Source organism: Ixodes scapularis, unplaced genomic scaffold (assembly GCF_016920785.2).
Source record: "Ixodes scapularis isolate PalLabHiFi unplaced genomic scaffold, ASM1692078v2 PGA_scaffold5__190_contigs__length_132052651, whole genome shotgun sequence".
NCBI lineage: Eukaryota > Metazoa > Arthropoda > Arachnida > Ixodida > Ixodidae > Ixodes > Ixodes scapularis.
Window position 1 is genome coordinate 97,914,829 of NW_024609880.1, and position 20,628 is coordinate 97,935,456.

At 46.9% G+C, this 20,628-nt stretch overlaps 1 protein-coding gene across 2 annotated transcripts in view; it reads left to right on the top strand.

The window, feature by feature from the left end:
* LOC8041933 (kinesin heavy chain) overlaps positions 1 to 20,011 on the top strand; it is a 76,942-nt gene extending 56,931 nt beyond the window's left edge. Inside the window, exons 12-23 of one of the 2 annotated variants that reach the window (XM_040222760.2) lie at positions 834 to 1,120; positions 2,072 to 2,428; positions 3,039 to 3,134; positions 4,189 to 4,284; positions 5,015 to 5,132; positions 5,768 to 5,942; positions 7,301 to 7,402; positions 9,710 to 9,953; positions 10,812 to 10,948; positions 12,021 to 12,100; positions 14,799 to 14,903; positions 18,112 to 20,011. In XM_040222760.2, coding sequence (XP_040078694.1) covers positions 834 to 1,120; positions 2,072 to 2,428; positions 3,039 to 3,134; positions 4,189 to 4,284; positions 5,015 to 5,132; positions 5,768 to 5,942; positions 7,301 to 7,402; positions 9,710 to 9,953; positions 10,812 to 10,948; positions 12,021 to 12,100; positions 14,799 to 14,902 — 1,796 coding nt within the window. In that variant the 3' untranslated portion in view covers position 14,903; positions 18,112 to 20,011. Of the gene's footprint in view, positions 1 to 833; positions 1,121 to 2,071; positions 2,429 to 3,035; positions 3,135 to 4,188; positions 4,285 to 5,014; positions 5,133 to 5,767; positions 5,943 to 7,300; positions 7,403 to 9,709; positions 9,954 to 10,811; positions 10,949 to 12,020; positions 12,101 to 14,798; positions 14,904 to 18,111 lie in introns of both variants that reach the window. The other variant, XM_040222758.2, reaches the window with a different exon arrangement.
* Positions 20,012 to 20,628: the final 617 nt, after the last annotated feature.

The window sequence follows — 20,628 nt, forward strand, 5'->3', positions numbered from 1 at the left end:
CCATAATCCAGAGCCTGTGCTGTCACACAAATATGTCCAATTCTCTAAAAAAGCGGAACGTTCCAATAAGACCAGGCTTCCGTCCAGTAAAACTGCTTTGTTGCAAAAACCAGGCGTGTTTTATTGAAAATAATATTGATCTCCGGGTGCTTCTTTGCGCCAACACGGTGGTCCCAGTGTAGCTCAACTGGCTCTAGAGCAGTTGGACACTATAATCTGTCTCACAAGTTGACTTCCATGCCGGCAAAGGCGCGGGAACAAGGGCGTGACTCTGCAGAATACTTTGTTTGCACAAGCCCTCGTGCAAGGAAGCACTTTCGCAAGCCACGCGCTTGTGCCCATGCCTTTGCCGGCACAGAAAACAACTTGCAAGTTATTATTTTTTGCAACTTTGCCGGCAAGCCATTACCTACAATCCCGAGTGATTTTCGTTGCCTAAGTGTAAGTTTTTCCGCAATAGTGTAAGCCTAAGTGTAAGTTTCCCCCCCCCCTCCTCCTCTTCCTCCTCTCCTCCTCCGCCTCCAAAAAAAAGTTGTGTTTTGTGTTTAGAGAGTGTAAGGTCAGTCTGCCTGCCTTTGAGGAGCAGCGACACTAGTTTACGCTGTCAACAAGAAATTTAGCCAGTGCAGTAATACCACGGCTAGCCCGGGGTCTTTAACGTGTGTCATGCAGTAGGGATACACGACCGCACACCGATATGACGCTCATCCAGATTGAAACGGGCAGGCGTGGGGATAGAGCCCAAATTCCCGGGGTCCTGCAGCTCAAGGTTTCGCATTACGGGCTATAAGCTGCGGTGCGCTGATGCGCTCTGCTACCGATTCCTCCCACAGGAGAGTCGGTGCCCACGGAGGAGCAACTGAAAGACCTGGAGAGCAGCACCCTGAGCCTGTCGGAGACGGCGTCTGCCAGCTCGTCGTCTGCCAACCTGCCGGCTCTAGCCGCGGCAGCCGGCGCCGGTGCCGCCCCCGCAGCCGGGGGTGCCGGTGCCAAGGCGGACCCCCTGGTGGGGGAGGAGCGCAGCCGCCTGTATGCGCAACTGGACGAGAAGGATGACGAGATTGACCGCCAGAGCCAGCTCATCGAGAAGCTCAAGGAGCAGATGATGGAGCAGGAGGAGGTGGGGGCAGAGATTCATTTCAGCTGTGTTAGCACGTTAGTTTTATCGAAATTCAATTATATTGAATTTCAATGTACAGGGCATAAGGGTGCAAGTGAGCCGGTGTATTTACTTAAAAATACTTTCAGGGCCCGAGGGCATTACAGCGATAAGAAGACATACCTTCTCTTCTCTTGGTGTCAATTCTCGTATTTCCTCAGTCTTGGGTTGCCTCAAAATGTTCAGTTTCAATGTTAGTGAAGCTATAATTGGTGAGCTAAGACAAAAAAAGGAATTTCAGTTTTATTTAAATTGTTTTCTGTCCAAATGTTTGAGCAATGTGTATTTGAGCTGTTATAAATAAATTGTGGAGAGCAATTCGCAGGTTTTGTCTAAAAGGGGCACTAAGGTGGTTGAAACCTTCTTTTTATAGCACATACTCAATCTATGCACCCTTAAGCGTCCTATGAATGCCCAAACCACAATCGTGCATGACCTTTTTCGCCCTTAAAAACACAACCGGACACCATTGCACGCCTGTTGTCCGGGATATCTCGAAAAAAAGGCGTGTTGCGGTGTTTGGTCGCGTTTTTGATAGGGGAAAAAAAAACCACTCTAGGTTGTAATTTTAGGTTTTCCACGATAGTTAGGGCAGATAGATTTGAGTTTTCACCGTAAAAAAAGGATCTGAAATTCATTTTAGTGCCCCTTTAGGGCTCTGCTGTATGTGCGAAATCAAATCCATGCACTATCTACGAGAAGTGGTGGCTTCTAACATCATCAGGATTATTTCGAGCCCACGGTGAGAGAGTGAAGCGTGAAATATATGCAGGTTGGAAGTATTCAAAGGGTAAAAATAAATAGCTCCAGAGTCGATTACACTCGTACGCAAATCTGTGGACAAGCCTTCACAGCTGATAGGGCGTAGTTTCTCGACTGTGGAGTAACTTGCCCTGTTTCGTCGCCACGCAGCTGATCACGTCCATGCGGCGCGACTACGGGGGCCAGCAGCAAGAGATGCTGCGCATCCAGCAGGAGAACGAGTCTGCCAAGGAGGAGGTGAAGGAGGTGCTGCAGGCCCTGGAGGAGCTGGCCGTCAACTATGACCAGAAGTCCCAGGAGGTGGACACCAAGAACCGGGAGTTTGAGACGCTCAGCGAGGAGCTGAACCAGAAGCTGAGCCAGCTGAACAGCGCTCAGAACGAGCTGCAGCAGATGAAGGACCACAGTGTGCACCAGAAGAAGCGCACCACTGAGATGCTCACCAGCCTGCTCAAGGACCTCGGCGAGATCGGCACCGTGCTCGGAGGCAACTCGGCCGACGTCAAGGTGCGCACCGCGTTTCTGGGATTGTCGACTGCCTAAGAAACGCAGGGCGTGGCAGCTCCCGCCACGCTAGGTAGCGAATACGCAGCAAGGATAATTAGGATCATGATTAGTTTTGATTCTAGTTTGACAGGTCTGCCTTTCTGTCGTGGTTGAACATGCTTGAATCGAAACGCCATCATTCTTGACATCCAGTGTCCGTGCTGCCTGCACTTATTGTTTAACTGGACACCCAGATGTAATACCAATAGAATGTCCACTTTCATAGGCATGCAGCTGTACCACATTCTTGGATTACATTTAGAATTTCTAGGGAGTCGAAACATAGCGTGTTCATACATCTTTGCGGTGCTTATCGGCCTGCGAAAAATGCAGAGTCACCGGGGTCTGCATCGGTGCCTTGCGTCTGATAATTTGCATGCAGAAGAGAGCTCCTCTGCATGCGTTAAACACATTTTATAGCCCTGTAAACAAAGGGGGCAGTGCACAGAAGGCGACCACTGGAGTGTCTATGCCGGCCTGCGGCAGAGGCGGTTCTTAGGACCACAAGTCGACTCGCGAGTGTGTCCTCATGTGTTGCGGGTGCTTCTTCTGTCTCCTTTGTGGACAGCAGCCAGGCACAGACATGAACGGCAAGATCGAGGAGGAGTTCACGGTCGCCCGCCTTTACATCAGCAAGATGAAGTCCGAAGTGAAGGCCCTGGCTCAGGTGAGCTCTCACTTTTTCTTTTTATTTGGATCACGAAGTTTTCTCATCTCGCAGGCTGTCGTAGATCATCCCCTCGCAAAAGTCTTTTAGGAACGAGACAGCCTTGAAGGTCGCCGAAACGTACTGTGCTGTGTGCCTTGTAACTGCTGCTGTGAAATCTCTGCTAAAAAGAAAAAAAAAAAATGTGATGAAATGCAACATCCTGCGTGTGTTCATCCAGTTTCTTTGAACCGTGGGGTTCGCTTAGTTCCCAGCAGCCCAGAGGAGCCCCGTAGTACCCGAAGGCATTTCTTGAGAACTTAACGTTTCTCACTTTTGCATACCGATAAACAATGCCTCTTCTCAATTTAGGCATACCCAGCTTTGCAATGCATCGATGTATCTGCTGCGAGCCAAAATATTCTCGCCCTTATCTCGAGTTTATGCGTTTGTTAACAAAATTTGACGGTTTGTGACATGATTTCTTACAAAGACACTTGTATTTAATACATAGAAGATGGCTGAACAAGTTCAGAAGGTCAATTTAACAGTATGAGCATGTTTGAACTACCATGCTTTTAAAGTATGCTGGTGAGAATTTCAGTGAGGCCACTGCACTCTTACATATTATGTATTTCTTTATATATATGTATATATATATATATACATACATACATACATACATACAGTCTAAGCTCGTTATAACACACCTTGATTTTGACCAAGATTTCAATCTGTTATAAGAGGAGTATGTTGTATGTAGATATGAAGTGGAGTCAAAGGTATGTAGAGGAAAACGAACCAAACTTCACAAATATCCCTATGTTATATCCAAATGTCTGTTGTAACCAGGTCTGTTGTAATGAGCTTAGACTGTATATATATCCCCCTCGGAGACCACGTACGATGACGTGAAGTGCCCGTGTTGTATATATATATATATATATATATATCTTTTTTTTTTTTTTTTTATGGCTGAGGGGAAGTGTTTTAGCATCGGCTTAAGGTGATGCTTTATTTTAGTTGGAAGGAAGGGTGTGGCTCACTAGTGGCTTTGTTGTCTTGTCATACCCAGCGTTGCCACCAGCTTGAGTCATTCCAGTCGGATTGCAACAAGAAGATTGAGTCCAATGAAAAGGACCTTGCAGAGTGCAGGCTACTTATCAGCCAGGTGAGTCTCTTCTGCATTTGCACAAATGCTTATCCATCTCTGCAAGCTCTGAAGTTGTGGCCAGCCTTTTCCTTGATACGCATTCCTGAAACCTCTTGTATGTTCAAATTATGTCGAATTATGGAGTAGCGACTGTGACTCCTTGCTGCTTTTTGTTCAAAGAGGAAGGCAACTCAGCCTCGCACAAATGTTTTGAGTTTGGCAATGCATAATAATCTACTTTGTTGCCGAACTTCATAACACAACCAAATGACTCTTCTAATAGTGAATAGATAGCTGTCTTGCAGTCCTTAAAAATATTTCAGAGGCGATAAATTTCAAACCTAAATTCAGTGTCATTTGCATTATTCAGGGTACTCTGTGTTGCTTGGAATGTTTTGCTTCACTCGAGCCAGTTTGAAAGTGGGTATTTCTAGCCAAATTTTTATCAGATGATTTGAGATTGATTTAGGTCATTTTTGAGATTAAAGATTTCTGTTGATCAATTCACAGCAGCACTACAGAGAATGGACTATCTAATGCATCTCTAGCTAACGTAAAGATACATTTCGTCATATTACGACGAGCTGCGCTGTACATCTCACAAATGTCGACTTCAACAAGGAAAGCTTGTATACCTTGAAAAGACTAGAATTCAGTTGAAACTGTTTTTGAAAAGCGGTCATGTGGCAAGGCGACTTCGACGGTGCTTTGTTTTGCCTGTGGAAACCCTTCTGGTTGTGTGTTTCAGTACGAGGCCAAGATGAAGTCTCTTCAGGAGTCGATGAAGGACATTGAGAACAAGCGACGCTCGCTAGAAGAGTCTTTGGACGAGCTCAACGAAGAATGCTCCAAGCTCAAGGCAGCTGGTGAGCAAACTTGCTCGAGTTGGCCGCAGATGGAGAAGGCGTAGCTTTCAAGTGCGCCTAAGAGCTAACAGTAATGTCATTGCATTAAACAACATTGTTTAATGTAATGAAGTTTTTGCAGTAGCTATGCTGAATTGGTAGATGAAACGTTGGCTTCTTGTCATATCATGCTTTTCCTTTATGACACGTGTGGTGTGGAAAAGCCACCATTCCCGTGTGGACTCTGAGGAATAGCACCGGCCTGTGGATCCGCAGGTGGCGGGTTCGAATCCCGACCGAGCTGCTTACACTTAACAGAGGCTTATTGCGGAGAAGACGCCATGTAATCAAGATTTTGGTTGCACATCAAAAGATCCCCAGGTGGTCGAAAGTAATCCTCAGCTCTCCGCTGGGGCGTGCCAGATGACCTTTGTTGGTCTGATGCGCTAACCTCAAGTTTGCTTGTTCTTCATTGGGTAGGCTTTAAATAGATTTGCCCATGACTATTGTTTCCGATGCGGAAACAGTAGTTGTGTCTGGAACTTCGTTTGCGCTTAGTCTGCCTGGTTCTTCATCCCTTGCAATAGAGAGGCAAGATTCTCTCGCTCTTGGATGCAGTCGGTGATGTCCGTCTTTGCATGTTTGCGGCAATGCAGAGGAGATGCACATCATGGCCTCGAAGGAGAAGGAGAAGGAGAAGGACTCTGCCGAGAAGATGAAAGAGGCCCTGGAGCAGCAGATCGAGAAGCACAGGGACGCCCACCAGAAGCAGCTGTCCTCGCTGCGGGACGAGATCGCCGACAAGATGACCCACATTGACCAGCTCAAGGAGTGAGTTGGGCCCTTCCCCTTTTTGCCCTAAGGACGGTCAGCCTGGAGACACAGTGGTTTCACTTGGCTGGTCTCTTCCTCGATTGAGATGATCCCCCCGTCAACATACGGTGTGTATGCTCTCCTACATGTAGGAGGACAATATTCTACAAACGACTTAATTTTTGCGAGGACTTAAGTCCTTTGCGACATTTGCGACTTGAACAAAGTCGCAAATAATTGCTTTCACGAATATCGAGTTTTCACAAAATATTGAGTTTGGAAAAAAAAGATTTGTTTACCGTATGTAATTTTTGTTGAAAATACATGCAACATTTACAGAGCACAATACAGTTTTAACAAGTAAGTGATGTAAGGTTTTCTTCTTTTTTTTTCTAGTGACAGAGACTGTCACTAAAACTATTAGCGTGGTGAAACATACATGCCCATCTTAGGCACCAACTGAAGGAGTAAAATTCGGTGTTGAAAAATACCTCCCCTGAACGAAACCTAAATGTTGCACTCACATTGACTGGGTTTTGCGGTCTATTCTATCCGTGAACATGCTTTCTAAAAGCTTTTAAACAACTGTTTGTGTAATTGCCATGAACCAAATAATATAAGGAGCACAAGAATAGGAGTTTTCATTTAAAAGCGCCGACTCGGCAGCTGTCCAGGGCACTGCTCTCGATGATGGCGTCCAGACAGGGCTCTCCTCACTGTGGGCACCTGTGGTTTTGCTGCCCACCAGTCTGGCTGACTGCCCATCTCTACAATGTCCAGCCCACCTCTATATTTTAGCTCTGCTGGACAAGACAGTGCCGATTTTGAAAATGCGCGACGCACCAGATTGTTAAGTTTGGCAGATTTGTGTGGCACTACGCATCTGAACTGCCTAATCCCTGCAAACAAGATCGCTGGTGGAGGAGGGGGCCATAGCGGCACCAAAAAGTCCAGTTATGGCCCCCTCGTCCCTGCCAACACCCTGGGGATTGTCGTATCTCCACATCTCGGAAATTTCCAAGGAGAACCCTGCGTTCAGATGATTCGAGCCACTGGTATTTGCGCACCTCTAAAGATATCTCAATGTGAAAATTGGAATAGTTATGATTGACAAGTGTTTGCTAGACTCTTGTCCTCAAAATTCCCAGCCACCAGCAATGGTTTATTGAAGCACCTAGTAAAATTTCTTTATTTCTTAGAACTGGGAATGCTAGCTCTTTCCCACGATGCATGCCTCTTCAGAATTTCCTTGCAGGTAGCAAAAGGTTGAGGTGTGAGTCGTTTCTTCACTGCCGTAAACAGAGCATCTGCTGAAGCTTGTAGTGCCGGCTTTGAGAGATGCCTTGTGTGACTGGCGGCATTGCCTGTTGATGCAGCACCAACCAGAAGTTGTCCCTGGCACAAGACCGCCTGCAGCAAGAATATGAGAAGCTGAAGCAGGAGGAACAGGAGAAGAGCCAGAAGCTGCAGGAACTACAGTGAGTATGAGAGCAGCTTTGTTTTGCCCGAGCCTTTCTGTGCCCTTAGTTGGAGGCCTTCCAGATCTTGTCCCTACTCTCCGTTTTAAAGACAAGAGACAGATCTGCGAAACAAGAAAGCATGATCGTCTTTGAGTCTGCCTAACATTGTGTTTGCATAGCAGCTTCAGCAACTGCCAGAATTATCGATCACCTCATAGTTTGGGCTGGGGTTTGGTAATGCATTGCTCCCAGCTGTGTGCAGACTTCCGTGTCGTCTTAAGAGTGGCACCGAGTTTAGTTCGAGTCTTATCCAGAAGGGAGGACGCATTGCTGGAAACATTTTTTTTGTTCATTGGAGTTGGTGGCACCATTGCTTTTTAGGTTCACTCGTTGTCAACGAGACACCAAACCATGGGGTTAGGCCCCCGAGTCATTCTCGCCACATTTGGTGTCTAGTTGAAGGGTACGGCGAGGCTAGATGCAGTGAGGGTGATTCTTGGCGGGCAGAACAGTACATAGTACTAGTAAATAGTGAGCTTACTTACAAGGAAAATTGTACAGGCTTGATCATGCGGACAAATACCAGGGAGCACACAATGTGTCCCACACAAACCACACTCAGTGTGGTGTCGTTTGTGTAAGATTTTTCAATCTTTTTGTTATCTATTTTTATTTTGTTTATTCCAAGTATTTTTCGGGTGTTTTATTATTTTTTTGTTATAATTTTATTCTCATTCTGTTATTTGTTTTATTATTTTATTTGTATTGTATTTTTACTGATTAATTTTGGTTGTGTTTTTATTTGTTTTAAATTATATTTTCACCCAAAACCTGCCGTTCCAACCAACACGTTTGCATTCATTTTTTTTTACATTTTTTTAAAGATTCTGTGTTAATTTTTGAAGGCCAAGGCATGGTGTAGATTTTATCCCTCCAAATAAATCATTACCGTAATATCCCGAGTCATCGCCCATCCCCGAGCCATCGCCCACCCCAGTTTTGGGGCCAATATTGATTTCCGAAAAAACACCGAGTCATCGCCCACCCCTTCAAATACCCCAGCGCGGACTCTGCGATCCGCGAACACTCATCCTACCCGAATGACGCGGCCGCGGACCTTACAGTTGGAGGACGTCCGTGACAAAGTAAAACGAAGGAGGGAAAGACACTTCTTTTTGTTTACGCATTTCCTCCATGAGCGACCCCAAAGTGGTCGTGTATCCGTGCGAAAAGAAAACGATGGAGATAACAAAATAAGAGTTTGTTAATGTAACCGCGGAGTGTTAGGTCAAAGTCTGTCTCGGCCGAAGTAAGGTCACCGCGAACCCGCTCCTTCTTCCCGCCCGTCGCGACCGCGGTTGTGCAATATTTTAGGCAAAGCCAACGCGTAAATAAAGCTTTGCTGGAACGCCCTACACAGACGTTTGCAGAGCGTACCCACCGTGCATTAATAGCCCGCCGTGCACGAACGCACGTATGTACGCACCAAACAAGAAAGTTGCGCAAGAGCTTGCAATTGACAAGGCGCCCGACTTGGCCCGAGGCCAAAGTATTTGCCAACGCGACCGCCGGCTTTCCCGCTTTCCCAGCATTGCTCTTGGTCGCTTCTTTGGTCCGCTCGCTCGCTCGTTGCGCCTGGTTGGTTTTTCTATTTTCTTGTAGACTTTTCTTTTTTTTTTTACTAACTAGGAGAACATAGTGGTGACATTCTTTCACGGAACAAACGTACGCGCTATATGCAGATCGGCGGTGTTTCTAGCGCGTATGCAAGCAACGGACTTCGCTATAGAGCATTTTTTTTTCTATAAAACAATGAAGCTAAATCGAGTTTTGAGTTTGATGTATCTTTTGTGCATCAGCGCTAGATACGCAGAGAAAAATAGGCGGTTTTTTCCGCTTTTTTTTAAGTGTTTGTGCTCACCCACCGAGACATGGCCCACCCCACTTTTTTAATGAATTTCAGGCGGTAGGGGGGTGGGCAATGACTCGGGATATTACGGTAATTTATCCGTCCAGATCAGCTGTGCTAATAGCTTAGTGGCTACGATATCCGGCTGCCATCGCATCGACCCAGGTTCGAGCCCCACCAGTGTTTGAGCTTTATGTATTAACTTTATATAAAATCTTCACGATGGTCGTTATGACGCTTGTTCATGACGATTTCATCGCGCGAAACGCCTCATAAAGCACATTCTGCGTTAAACGATACTAGAACACGGCTCCTTTTATTCTAGCAGAAAGACTGTTTCTACTACAAAACCCTGCTCTCCTGCTTGAGAGTGCATCCAGCAAATGCCGAGTAACCACCTCCCGCACCAAATGCAGATTCCTGAATGCCCGGCGTGAGCAGGCCCGCCAGGACCTGAAGGGCCTGGAGGAGACTGTGTCCAAGGAGCTGCAGACACTGCACAACCTGCGCAAGCTCTTCGTGCAGGACCTGCAGAGCCGGGTGAAGAAGGCCTCGGCCGGAGAGGATTCGGAGGATGCCTCGGGGGGCAGCCTGGCCCAAAAGCAGAAGATCGCCTTCCTCGAGAACAACCTGGACCAGCTTACCAAGGTCCACAAGCAGGTGGGACAGGGTGCATTGCTTTTTGGACGTATGGACGTACGGCCAAACCCTTTGGATGGGGGGCAGACAAAAGGAGCAACGAAAAACGATACTTTGCGATGCTTTGCGGCACCATGAACACGGAGCTCGAAATAGGACGCTCTACAAACATCTGTGTTCAGCGTTCCAGCAAACCTTACTCATTGGCTTTGCTTCAAACATTGCACAACCGTGGTCGCTACATGCCGGGAGAAGGAGCAGGTCCGCAGCAACCTTCGGCGGAGACAGACTTTGACCCCGCAGTTATATTCCAGAATATGGGTCGTTCGCTAACCTCGCGATTCCTGAATGGGTAACTGCTTGTGTTATTTTTCCGACTGTTTTTTTTTTGTCCGACGAATTTTTTGTAAGCAAAACAAAGTTTCATTTTGTTATTTCCATTGTTTTCTTTTTGCACGAATGCACTACGACTTTGGGGTCGCTCGCGGAGGAAATGCGTAAGCAAAGAGATATCTTTCCCTCCTTTGTTTTACTTTGTAACAGACGTCTTCCAACTGTAAGGTTCGCGTCATTCGGGTAGGATGAGTATTCGCAGATTGCAGAGTTTGCGTTGGGGAATTTGTAGGGGTGGGGCGATGACTCTGTGTTTTTTTGGAAATCAATATTTGCCCATAAATTGGGGTGGGCGATTAGTTGTGGTTGTCTGTAGGTTCTCGAAGAGAGCACTTCATAGAGCGGCTATTGCAAGCAGGTTCTTTCTCCTAGCTGGTTCCCGATACACTGCAACTGTCTTGTTTTGTGTTGCCTATGTCCGTGCCAAGGAGCTGCCGCAGTTGTCCAAGCAGTTCCCCAACTTCTCGGTTTTCCTCTCCTGTGCAGTTGGTGCGTGACAACGCCGACTTGCGCTGCGAACTGCCTAAGCTGGAAAAGCGCTTGCGAGCAACGATGGAGCGAGTCAAGGCTCTGGAAACTGCTCTGAAAGAAGCGAAGGAGAGTGCCATGCGCGACAGAAAGCGGTCAGTGGCCCTTTTCTGCCATTTTCACTTGCTTTCCCTTTCGTACTGTTTCTGGCATTTGCATATTTTTTACATATTCGCATGTTCGAATGGCTGCTACACTCGATTCAAGAATGGCAGCATCAAAGACGGCATACCATGATGTTTCTGTGGAGTCCTAAGCGATTATCAAAGCTTTTATAAGGGATGGGGTTCATATGACGATATGAAGTGTAGGGACTTCAGCGTGAAAGTGCCCCTCCTTGAATTCCGTCATGCTATCAGGAACAACGTGCAGAATTCAGTGATTTGTATGGGCATGCATGGGTGCATTGGCCTCCAGAGGGACTGCAAGGGGGTCAGTTGCCCCCCCCCCCCCCTTGGAATTTTCTGGGGTATTGGGCAGGAGATCGGACTATAGGGGGCGCTCTGACCCGTTTGTTTTCCCCACGCTTGGTGTTTACTCAACACAAGGCCTGTGCACATGCCGACAGGCCTTATGGGCATGGCCATGTCATTTTCTACTATAGAGCGCGGGGTGCAGTTTAATAAAAAAAATACTAACAATTGACGAAGCGACGTTAAGTGCCGGATCTATCCTCAAAAAATGCGAGCTTGACCCACTTCGGCTTTTGTGATGAGCTGGGATCGTGCATGCTGCATTGTTCATGCGGGCCGAGTGGAAACAAAAGAGCCCCTCCTCCCCTTCGCCGGAGAACACGGAACTCCAGCCGAACGCTGACGCCGCGTTCGGTTATGTCGGCCGAACGCTGCGTCATTGTATTTGTTGTCCCCATCCGTGTAGTTGTTAGGTTAACCGCTTGGGGCATCACGGTCTGTCCTCCTCCCCAATAGGGTCCAACAGTAAAGCTCCACAATTACAGGGTTGCCTGTATCAGGAAAACAAATAGGGCTGTGCCCTTTCCTTCCCAAAAAAATTCCTGTGAACGCCCATACGGGCACGCTTTCAACTAATGCCGGAGTCCACGTTGGTTTACAAGCTCTGTCGAAATCTTCTGGTTGGTTAGCATGCCTGCTTTGCTGGGTTGCTCAACCAAGCATCTCTGAATGCCTCGTGTCTTTCCCACTGCAGCTACCAGTATGAGGTGGATCGCATCAAGGAGGCAGTCAGGCAGAAGAACTTGGCCAGGAGAACTCACATGGCCCAGATCGGTAAGAGCCTTTTAAATGAAGGGACATGTCATCCTAAACTGACATCAATCTTTTTTTTTCTTTTTTTTTTTTCCATCTTATTGTGTGCATTATGCACAGCAGTACAAAGCTGTGATAGTTCCCGAGCCAATGCACAGACAACGGTGTGCCTATGTGTGTGCATTAGCTAAGCTTGGTGTGGCTTTTTCATACTTGCTACTACTTTTCTTCCAATGGAACCTACCAGATGCATCTAGTAGACTTAGAGGTTGGTTGTGCCTGGAAGCAGCGCTGGTAACGTCGCAGCTTAGCGTAACCACTTACGGTGTGCTAGTCTTCAACAGAAGAGCTTGTCATAAGTGGACTTCGTGCTTAAAGGAGCTGTGCAACAATTTCAGGGCTTTGCTTAAATTATTGTGGAAGTTGATGCCTGACACTTTTGAAGTGAACTACAGAAAACAGATTTTGCCTGGATACCCTAGTTTTTATTTAAAAAGATTAAAAAGATCCAGGTTTTTGCTGCCTCTCAACTCATACGTCGTTTTCCGGGTCACGTGCGCAGTGACGTTGATGGCATAGGCGCGGGGTTCCGGAAAAGTTCTCTCCTTAGAGCCATCAGTGAGCAGCAAGAACTCAACCGCTCGCGACCGCGTGACCACGTGCTGGCGGGCGCCGCGCGAACAATAAGGTGAAAGGAGGAAAGTCTCATGCGGGTCCGGCTATACCCGTCCGGCCCTATCTCCCTCCCCCTTTGGCTTCTGGCGGCTGTTCGCAGTAGCAGAGAGAGCTGAGGGTTTTGTGGACCTAGGATAGATGGCGCCAATAAAACTCTGTATAATAAAAGTTTTGGCGATGATACCAGGTTTTTGACGCATTTATATATATGTTGGAATGACAAGATTTATAGAAAAGTTACCTTTTATCGAGCAGGTATTCGCACAACTTGCTATCTTTCTACAAGATTCCCCATTGACGTCACGCCGCATGTTTCTCATGGCCGCCACTCGCGGCTGCAGGTCGGGGAATATTCCAAGTTTTGCCTCGCTATTGCGCGGCAGAATCGCAATATTTTGATGAAAAGAGGTGTGTTTTCTGTCATTTGTGACAAGGTGAACAATATCAAAAGCAGAAGATGCCGATTCTTTCAACGTTAAAATCGCTGCACAGCTCTTTTAAAGGCCTACCTACAAAAAGTTTTTCAGCGGGTTAGGAAGGCCCTTCTTGACACCCTTCACATTTCCCCCTCTCCCACTGCTACCTTGACGGCGGGGAACGCCCTTTGTTGCTGGCTCTTGGAGCTGGCTAAGCCGGGAGAAGATCCTGGCTTATCCAGTCCCCAAGAGGCAACACCAAAAGGAGTCCCCCAACATAAAGATAGCAGTGGGAGGGGTGGATTGTGAGGGTTGGCAAGGAGGACTTTCCCACCCTGCAGAAAAACTTTTTGTAGGTCGGGCTTTAAGGGCCAGCATTTGGGAGTCTACACTTGGAAAAATCGGGTTTAGAACTGTACACTCCTTAAGTTGCGCAAATTTTGTGAATATGCTGATCAGTTCATTTAGTCTAGACATCTGCTCCCATCATTGCAACATCCATAACTGTAGAAGTTTGTTTTAAATTCTCTGGTGTGCAGATCACTTCTGATAATTAAATGTGCCAGTCACTTCAGGTTTGAATTAAATGAGTGCTGTAGCAGCAACATGCTTGGCTTGTCAGATAAAGTGTAATAGAAAGCTTTTTTGCTACTCTCATCGAGCAAGCAGATAGTGTCGAGTGGCATTTCGTTGGAAAGTTGTTTCTCTCGTTTTTAGAGCGCAGCTCTTAGGGGCCAGTTTCCGGCTTGAGCGGCGTCGGCGTAACCGTGCGGTGCATCATGGGAAATGTCCCATAATGCACCCCGTGAGCCCCCCACCGGGGTCACGTGACTCCCCTGAGGTCACGTGACCCCCTCCTCGAGGTCACGTGACCCCCTCCTTGAGGTCACGTGACCCCCCGAGGTCACGTGGCCCCCGCCGATGTCGCGTGACCCCCCGATGACGTCATCGTCACTGATGACGTCACCGGCATCCACATCGTCATCGTCATCATCACTGATGACGTCACCGGCATCCACATCGTCATCGTCATCATCACTGATGACGTCACCGGCATCCACATCGTCATCGTCATCATCACTGATGACGTCACCGGCATCCTCATCGTCATCGTCACTGATGACGTTACCGACATCGTCATCGTCATCATCACTGATGACGTCATCAGTGACGTCACTGATGCCGTCACCGCCATCCGCATCGTCATTAGTGACGTCATTAGACGTCAATGACGTCATTAGTGACGTCACTGATGACGTCATCAGCGACGTCACTGATGACGTCACCGACATTCGCATCGTCATCGTCATCATCACTGGTGAAGTCATCAGTGACGTCACTAATGACGTCATTGGTACCCGCATCGTCATCGTCACTGACGACGTCATCAGTGACGTCAGTGATGACATCATCGGCATTGGGGGTAACGTCACCCCCAAGGTCACGTGACCCCCCAAGGTCACGTGACCCTCCCCTGGTTAGTTCAACCCCCCCCAGTGCCCTTCCCTCCTCCTCCTCAAGAGCTGCGCTCTAATTCGGCGTTACAGGAAGTTGTAAGCGGCTTTCACTTTTTTTAAAATGCAGTCTTTTCTGATTGAACATGTGTGTGTCCACATTATTCCCACCAGCCAAGCCAATCCGAGCCGGGCAGCCACATGCCCCAGTTGGGGCGGCCATCCGTGGCGGCGGCATGGTCTACCAGCCACCCAGTGCAGCTATGGAGAAGGCCTAAGGTGACTACTCATGCAAGAGGAACACACCAGTGCAAAAGTCCTCTCTGTGGTCCCCTCTGTGGTCCCCTCTGTAGTCCCCTCTGTAATTCCTTTGGAGTTCCTTTGGAGTTCTTTCTGTAGTCCCTTGTTTAGTTTTTATTTTAGTTTTCTCTCTAGTTCCCTTGGCAGAGTGATACCTTAGACCCATGTTACGGCTAAGAAAAACAGGGCGCGGGAGGGCAAAAAAAAAAAAAAAACGCTTTTCGTGTAAGGCTTGTCAAATTACGAGGCACTGGAGAAAACCAGCCTTCTGTGTTAAGTCCTTATTTTGAACTCTTTTTGTTCATGTTCCGCCCATTGAAAAGCCTGTGGGAAGCGCCTCAGCACGCACCTCGTATCGCTGCGTCACAATGTTCTTCTGCAGCACAAAAGCCGTCTGCTTTCATCGCCATCACCATGACAATGAATACCGAATGACCTTTTCGGATGGCGCGTGCATCACTAGGGAGCCTGTTCACCCCCTCCCCCCCCCCCCTCCCCCCACCTGTGTTCACGCCGCTTTGCGGCGACAGTCTATGGCTCATTACAAAACTTTTAAAATATGGCTGGCAAACGGCGTTGGGAAAAATCGGCGTTCATTGCCATAGTGACAGCAATGAAAGCAGACAGCCTTTATGCTGTGGAAAAACACTGCGATGCAGCGTTACAAGGTGAGTGCTGAGGTCCTTCCCACATGCTTTTCAGTGGGTGGAACACGAACAAAAAGAGTTTGGAATAAGGACTTAACGCAAAAGATGGTTTTCTTCAATGCCTCAAAATCCGCCAAGCCTTGCACGAAAAGCATGTTTTTAGACCGGAGTTTGGAGATACCTTTTTTTACAACAACATGGGTCTAAGGTACCAGTGTGCCGTTCCCTTTTAGTTCCTCCCATGGTCCCTTCCACAGACCTTTCTGTAGTTCCTATGGAGTTCCTCCTTTATGTAGTTCCTGGCCGATATAGCATCTGTCCCTTTTGTAGTCTCTTCTGTAGCTCCTTGCCGAGATAGCATTTGTGCAATTTCATGCTGTCGTATCCATGCCTCTCCACACAACTTGCGAGTGGGGAGGATAGCTTCTACTATTTGTACTTAAAGGATGGGGACATGGGAGAGCAATGGACAGCTTTGTTTACATGGATACATGGTGTTTTTGCCGAGGTTGGGATCGTTCTAGTGAATGGACGGCAAAGTCAGTGGTACCTGAAAAGAAGCTCTCTGACTTTGTTGTGGTTTTACACAACTCGTGTCACCAGTGCAAGGACTGTCACAAGGAGCTGTGGGCACTAGGAATCCAGAGAAACGACTAGTCCTGCAGTTCACATAGCGTCTGCAAGGATTATGCTAAGGTGGCTTTGCTGCACTGCGAGAGTGTGAATTTTCTGAGGGCTCCTGCAACTCTCCTTCTAAGGAGCTTTAAGGACCGACAACCAGTTCGCACTTTCCACGTTTCCCTCGCTTCCTCCTCTCCCCCCTTCTCCCTGTCCACCGTTGCTTGCTTCCTCCTTCCCCATGGTGAGGAGGATCTTCTGCCTTGCAGAATCTCGAGTCTGGTCGTCGGCCTCTAAAGGGGTACTCCGGCGATTTCTTCATGGTCTCCGATTTTCTTGAAATTTCGCTAAGCTCGCCCACAAACTTTGTTAAAATAGAATCCCAAATATTACGTAGGTCAAAATATATTTTTTTCACGCGAAGTTATTGAATTTACAGTTTTGGTCCTCCCCGTGTTTTTCAAACTGAAAGTCTCTACTGGCAACAACGAAAAAGTGACATCAGTGGAACGCAGGGGCTCACTTTTTGGACTAGAATTTGTGCCCATTTGATTCGAAGCAGTTTCATGGTGTCAAATGAATGCTTTGGATGCTCGCTCCAGTACCCGCGCTTCAGCTCGGAACAAATGATTGGCATGTTCTATTCTTTAGGCCGCTTGCTCTACTCGCAAGCCTGCCCGCCACTGACGTCACGGCACTGAAAAGTGCGGGTATCTTTAAACGTTGGTTTTCGCATCATTCTCACTTGCCGATTTCACTATAACTATTATGAATTTTGCGATTCTAAATAGCATACAGGAAAGGGTAAAGGTTGGGGAGTCAGAAAATATGGTTAGTTGAGGTAGCCCAGAAAAGTCATCTTCTGTACCGCTTGCTGGATTTCATTCAAATGTGCAGTGGAAGTTTATATGAGTGGCAAGACCATCCCTGCCAAATTTCATTGTCCTATGTCAATTCTGAAACTTGTTTTGAATGTTACAATATGGAAGACAGTGTGTTCGTTTAAAAAATCCATCGTTTTAAAATAAAATAAATATTTCTAACATAATCATAGAAATACCCATAGCACATACCCAGCTAGTTACTTTGCTATATTACATTGTTTTTCATAAGTATAACTCCATAAGAAGATTAAAAAAAAAAAATTTCATGTCTGCTTTTTTTTACACATGTAGTTTTCTTTAGCATAAAAGAATGTTAAAGTAGAAAAACTAACCAGCCAGGCATGTTCCTCACAAAATTGTATCTCAGAAAACCACCTAAGAGTAATTTTCTGCTGTGTAATAGGAAAACAATAGTTTTCCTAAAGTGAAATTTATGGCAAAAAGTGGAACATAGAAAAATGTGTTCGAAGTGCTTCAACCGCTACCTTTCCTTTAGCATCGGTGGGTCGAAAATAAGCTATAAAATTGAACTATGCAGTGTAAACTAATGAAACGTTTTGGGAATGCTCTCTAGATGTTGGTGAATGTAAATATGGCATTTTTCAAAATTGACTTTTTTTGGTAGAAATTGTCTGTTTTTTGGGGGCTAGTGTCCCCCTTAATAAACTTATACAATTCTCAAAATTAAAAAAAAAAATAAAAATAAAAAAATAATAATGAAGTCCATGTTTATTGTGGCACGCTCCATAAAATCAGCAAGGTCTTAGATTGTTGCTCATTTGGTGCTTGAAAGAAATTGTCAAACTCTCCCTCTACACGTTTAGTCTCTCTCTCTTCCCACGCAGTTTCTTTGTTCTTGCTTCCTTTCCTTTTTACGATGTCTCTGACTAGCTGCTTGTCTGAGACATTGCTGCTAGTTATATGCTGGCTGGCAGGCTGTTTTCAATGTAACAACTTGTCACTCTACCCATGTAGCGACCGCAAGACGGTTGTTTGCCGGCAGACCCGATGACTTCCGTCTCTTCCGTTTGTTTGCAGCCGCCGCTTACACAGACCGCCGCTGCAGCTCCCAGCCGAGGAGGATGACAGAGACAACCAACCGAAGGCCTTGCTTGTGTCTTGCTCATGCATGCTTTCCCTGGAACATCTCTCTTCTGCACTGTATACTGCAAACCAGCACAACAGCTTCCAAAGAGAAGGCAAAGTGCTTTATAGAACCAAACCGCTTGATGCATTCTACCAGTCCATATGGTTAAGCCTACCTAGGTTGTTTTATGGTCCCCTGCTCTTTTTATGGTACGAACATTTTGTGTCTACTAAGTCTTTTTTTAGTGTGTTTTAATTTTTTTTTTCTTTTGTTGGGGGTTATTTATGGCATGCCGGATGGAAGCGGCTGGCTCGGACACCTTGGTGTTTCTAGCACTGCCGAGGGATCAGACGTGCGCGCTTTTCCTCGCAGGGTCTTAATTTGGCACTTCGACACTTCCAGTTTTTGTTGCTATTTTTCTTTGTTGCTTTCCAGTGTTTCCGTCCCCTTGTGGCGAACTGGCAACGCGAAGCTAGGGAAACGAAAGAAAGTGAAACAACACGCACATGCAGCAGCATCCCGGTTGCACACGCACACCTGCTCCGGAAGATTCGGGTTTTGTCACACGGTGCGGGACAAAGTGGGGCGCTTCCCGTTTGTCTCTGAGCGAGGAGGTTAGCCCAGAAAGGTGGTGCGAGCCAATTATATGGCAGAGCCTGAAACATCCCCCTCTCTCCCCCTCTGCTTTTCCTCTTTCAACATTCTCCCTTTTAGGAATACAATCGCGGACAAAATATAACTACAAAGCTGCTTTTTTTTTTTTTTTTTTTTTACTTGTTTTGCAGGGTTTGTGTTTTGCTTATTCTAGTTTGACTTTCTTTGAAGTATGCTGTCTAGCCCCTAGCCGAGCCGATCCGTGCCCGCCCTAGTTTTGGGGGCCCCGCCCACTGTCGCGATATGTGGAAACTATCTGCTGCATGCAGATGCTATCCGACGAGTGTGGCGCTGCGACCCCCTGCACGCTTATAACTGGCGGCGGTGGACTCTGGCTTGTTTTGCGGTTGCTTTTGCCGTCTTCTCGGCCTGTATATACTTTTGGGTGGGACGCTGCGATTGCCGGCAACGGTGGCGGCTGGCTTTGTGCTTGGTCGCCTTCTCTCCTGCCTTCCTTTCCTTTCCTTCGTGAGTGACGGTAGAAACGGCAGTATATTTTTGGACGAGAGCCGCCGCGATGGTATCCCGGAAGTTTGTTGTGCCTTTTCGTATCGGTTTGTTGCGGCGGTGCAGAAGCGAGACGAGAAAACGGAAGCTGGCGAAAGTGGAGGAGGAAGAGGAGTGAGTGGAGCGTTTTGTGTGATATATTTTAGGGGTCTTTGTTTTTGCTCGAGTTTTCTTGGCAGTTGTTTGGACCAAAAATGAGTATAACTACACTGGGGCCGCTACGCTATCCGTATGATTTTGGCGTGCAACTCTCGATTGATACCCGCATTTCGTTAGTAGCGTAGTAATCTTTTTTTAAAACTGTGCTCCGTAACGGTTATTTATAATCTTCGAAGCAGTCGCGGAGTAGTTGTATTTTAATTGTTTCGAGAGTATACCCCAACAGGTGCGAAAGAACTTTGGCCGGGGGGCGAGAAGTTGCCACATCTTGGTTTGTATTTCCCGGGCGCACAGCGTGCACGCGTCAGGCGCTTTGAAGCCGAACTAGGCTCATTGGCACCGATGGGTTAGTGCAATTACTGTGTGCAACACACCGTCTCTGGGCGGATTGCTTATAATGATTTGCATACAAAAGTGAACACCCGTTTTCGGCACCATGTTTGCGGAAAACTAACTGAGCATTTTTATTTATGACATTGTATTGTAATACCTGTGGCTTAATAAAACTTTCGTTTTCGGTGGTCTCAAGTATTGCTTGCCTCAAAAGATTCTTTCCTCTTGCCTATTTTGGAGGGTGTTGGAAGAGGGTTTTCATAAAGTTCTTTATTTTGAATATGGGGAAAAAGTTCAGGATGTGTTAACGACTACAGCTAACACCTGCTAGAATAATCAAATTGTAAACAGCACCCTCTGCCTCTACTTGATGTCATCACATTTGGATGGTGCCAACTTAGCAATTGGGCCCAAGTCAAATGCGTTGACTGGACGTGTGGTGCAGCAGAACGCTGTTGCAGCACTCGTGTCCAATTTATGTCTGCGCTGGATCTCGCTGTGGTGATGTTTAAATCTAGCGCACAGGCTTTCATCGGTGGCAATCACTTCATGGAACAACATTTTATCAACAGATAGTTTCATTGACATGCAATGTTTCATTGACAAATCGTTTTATCAACAGCTGAGATGAGCTTTTTTCTGTAATAAGCTGTATGAGACTGCCGTTTCAAAGCGGCGTGTACGGGTCAGCCAGGTGGGTTAGCATTTTTGTAATGAGCCGCTGCAGAGTGTCGCCGGGAACCGGTGTGAACGCTGGCGGGGGGAACGGGTTAACGCCCACTGCAGTGATGCACGCGTAATGAAATGTCCCTGCA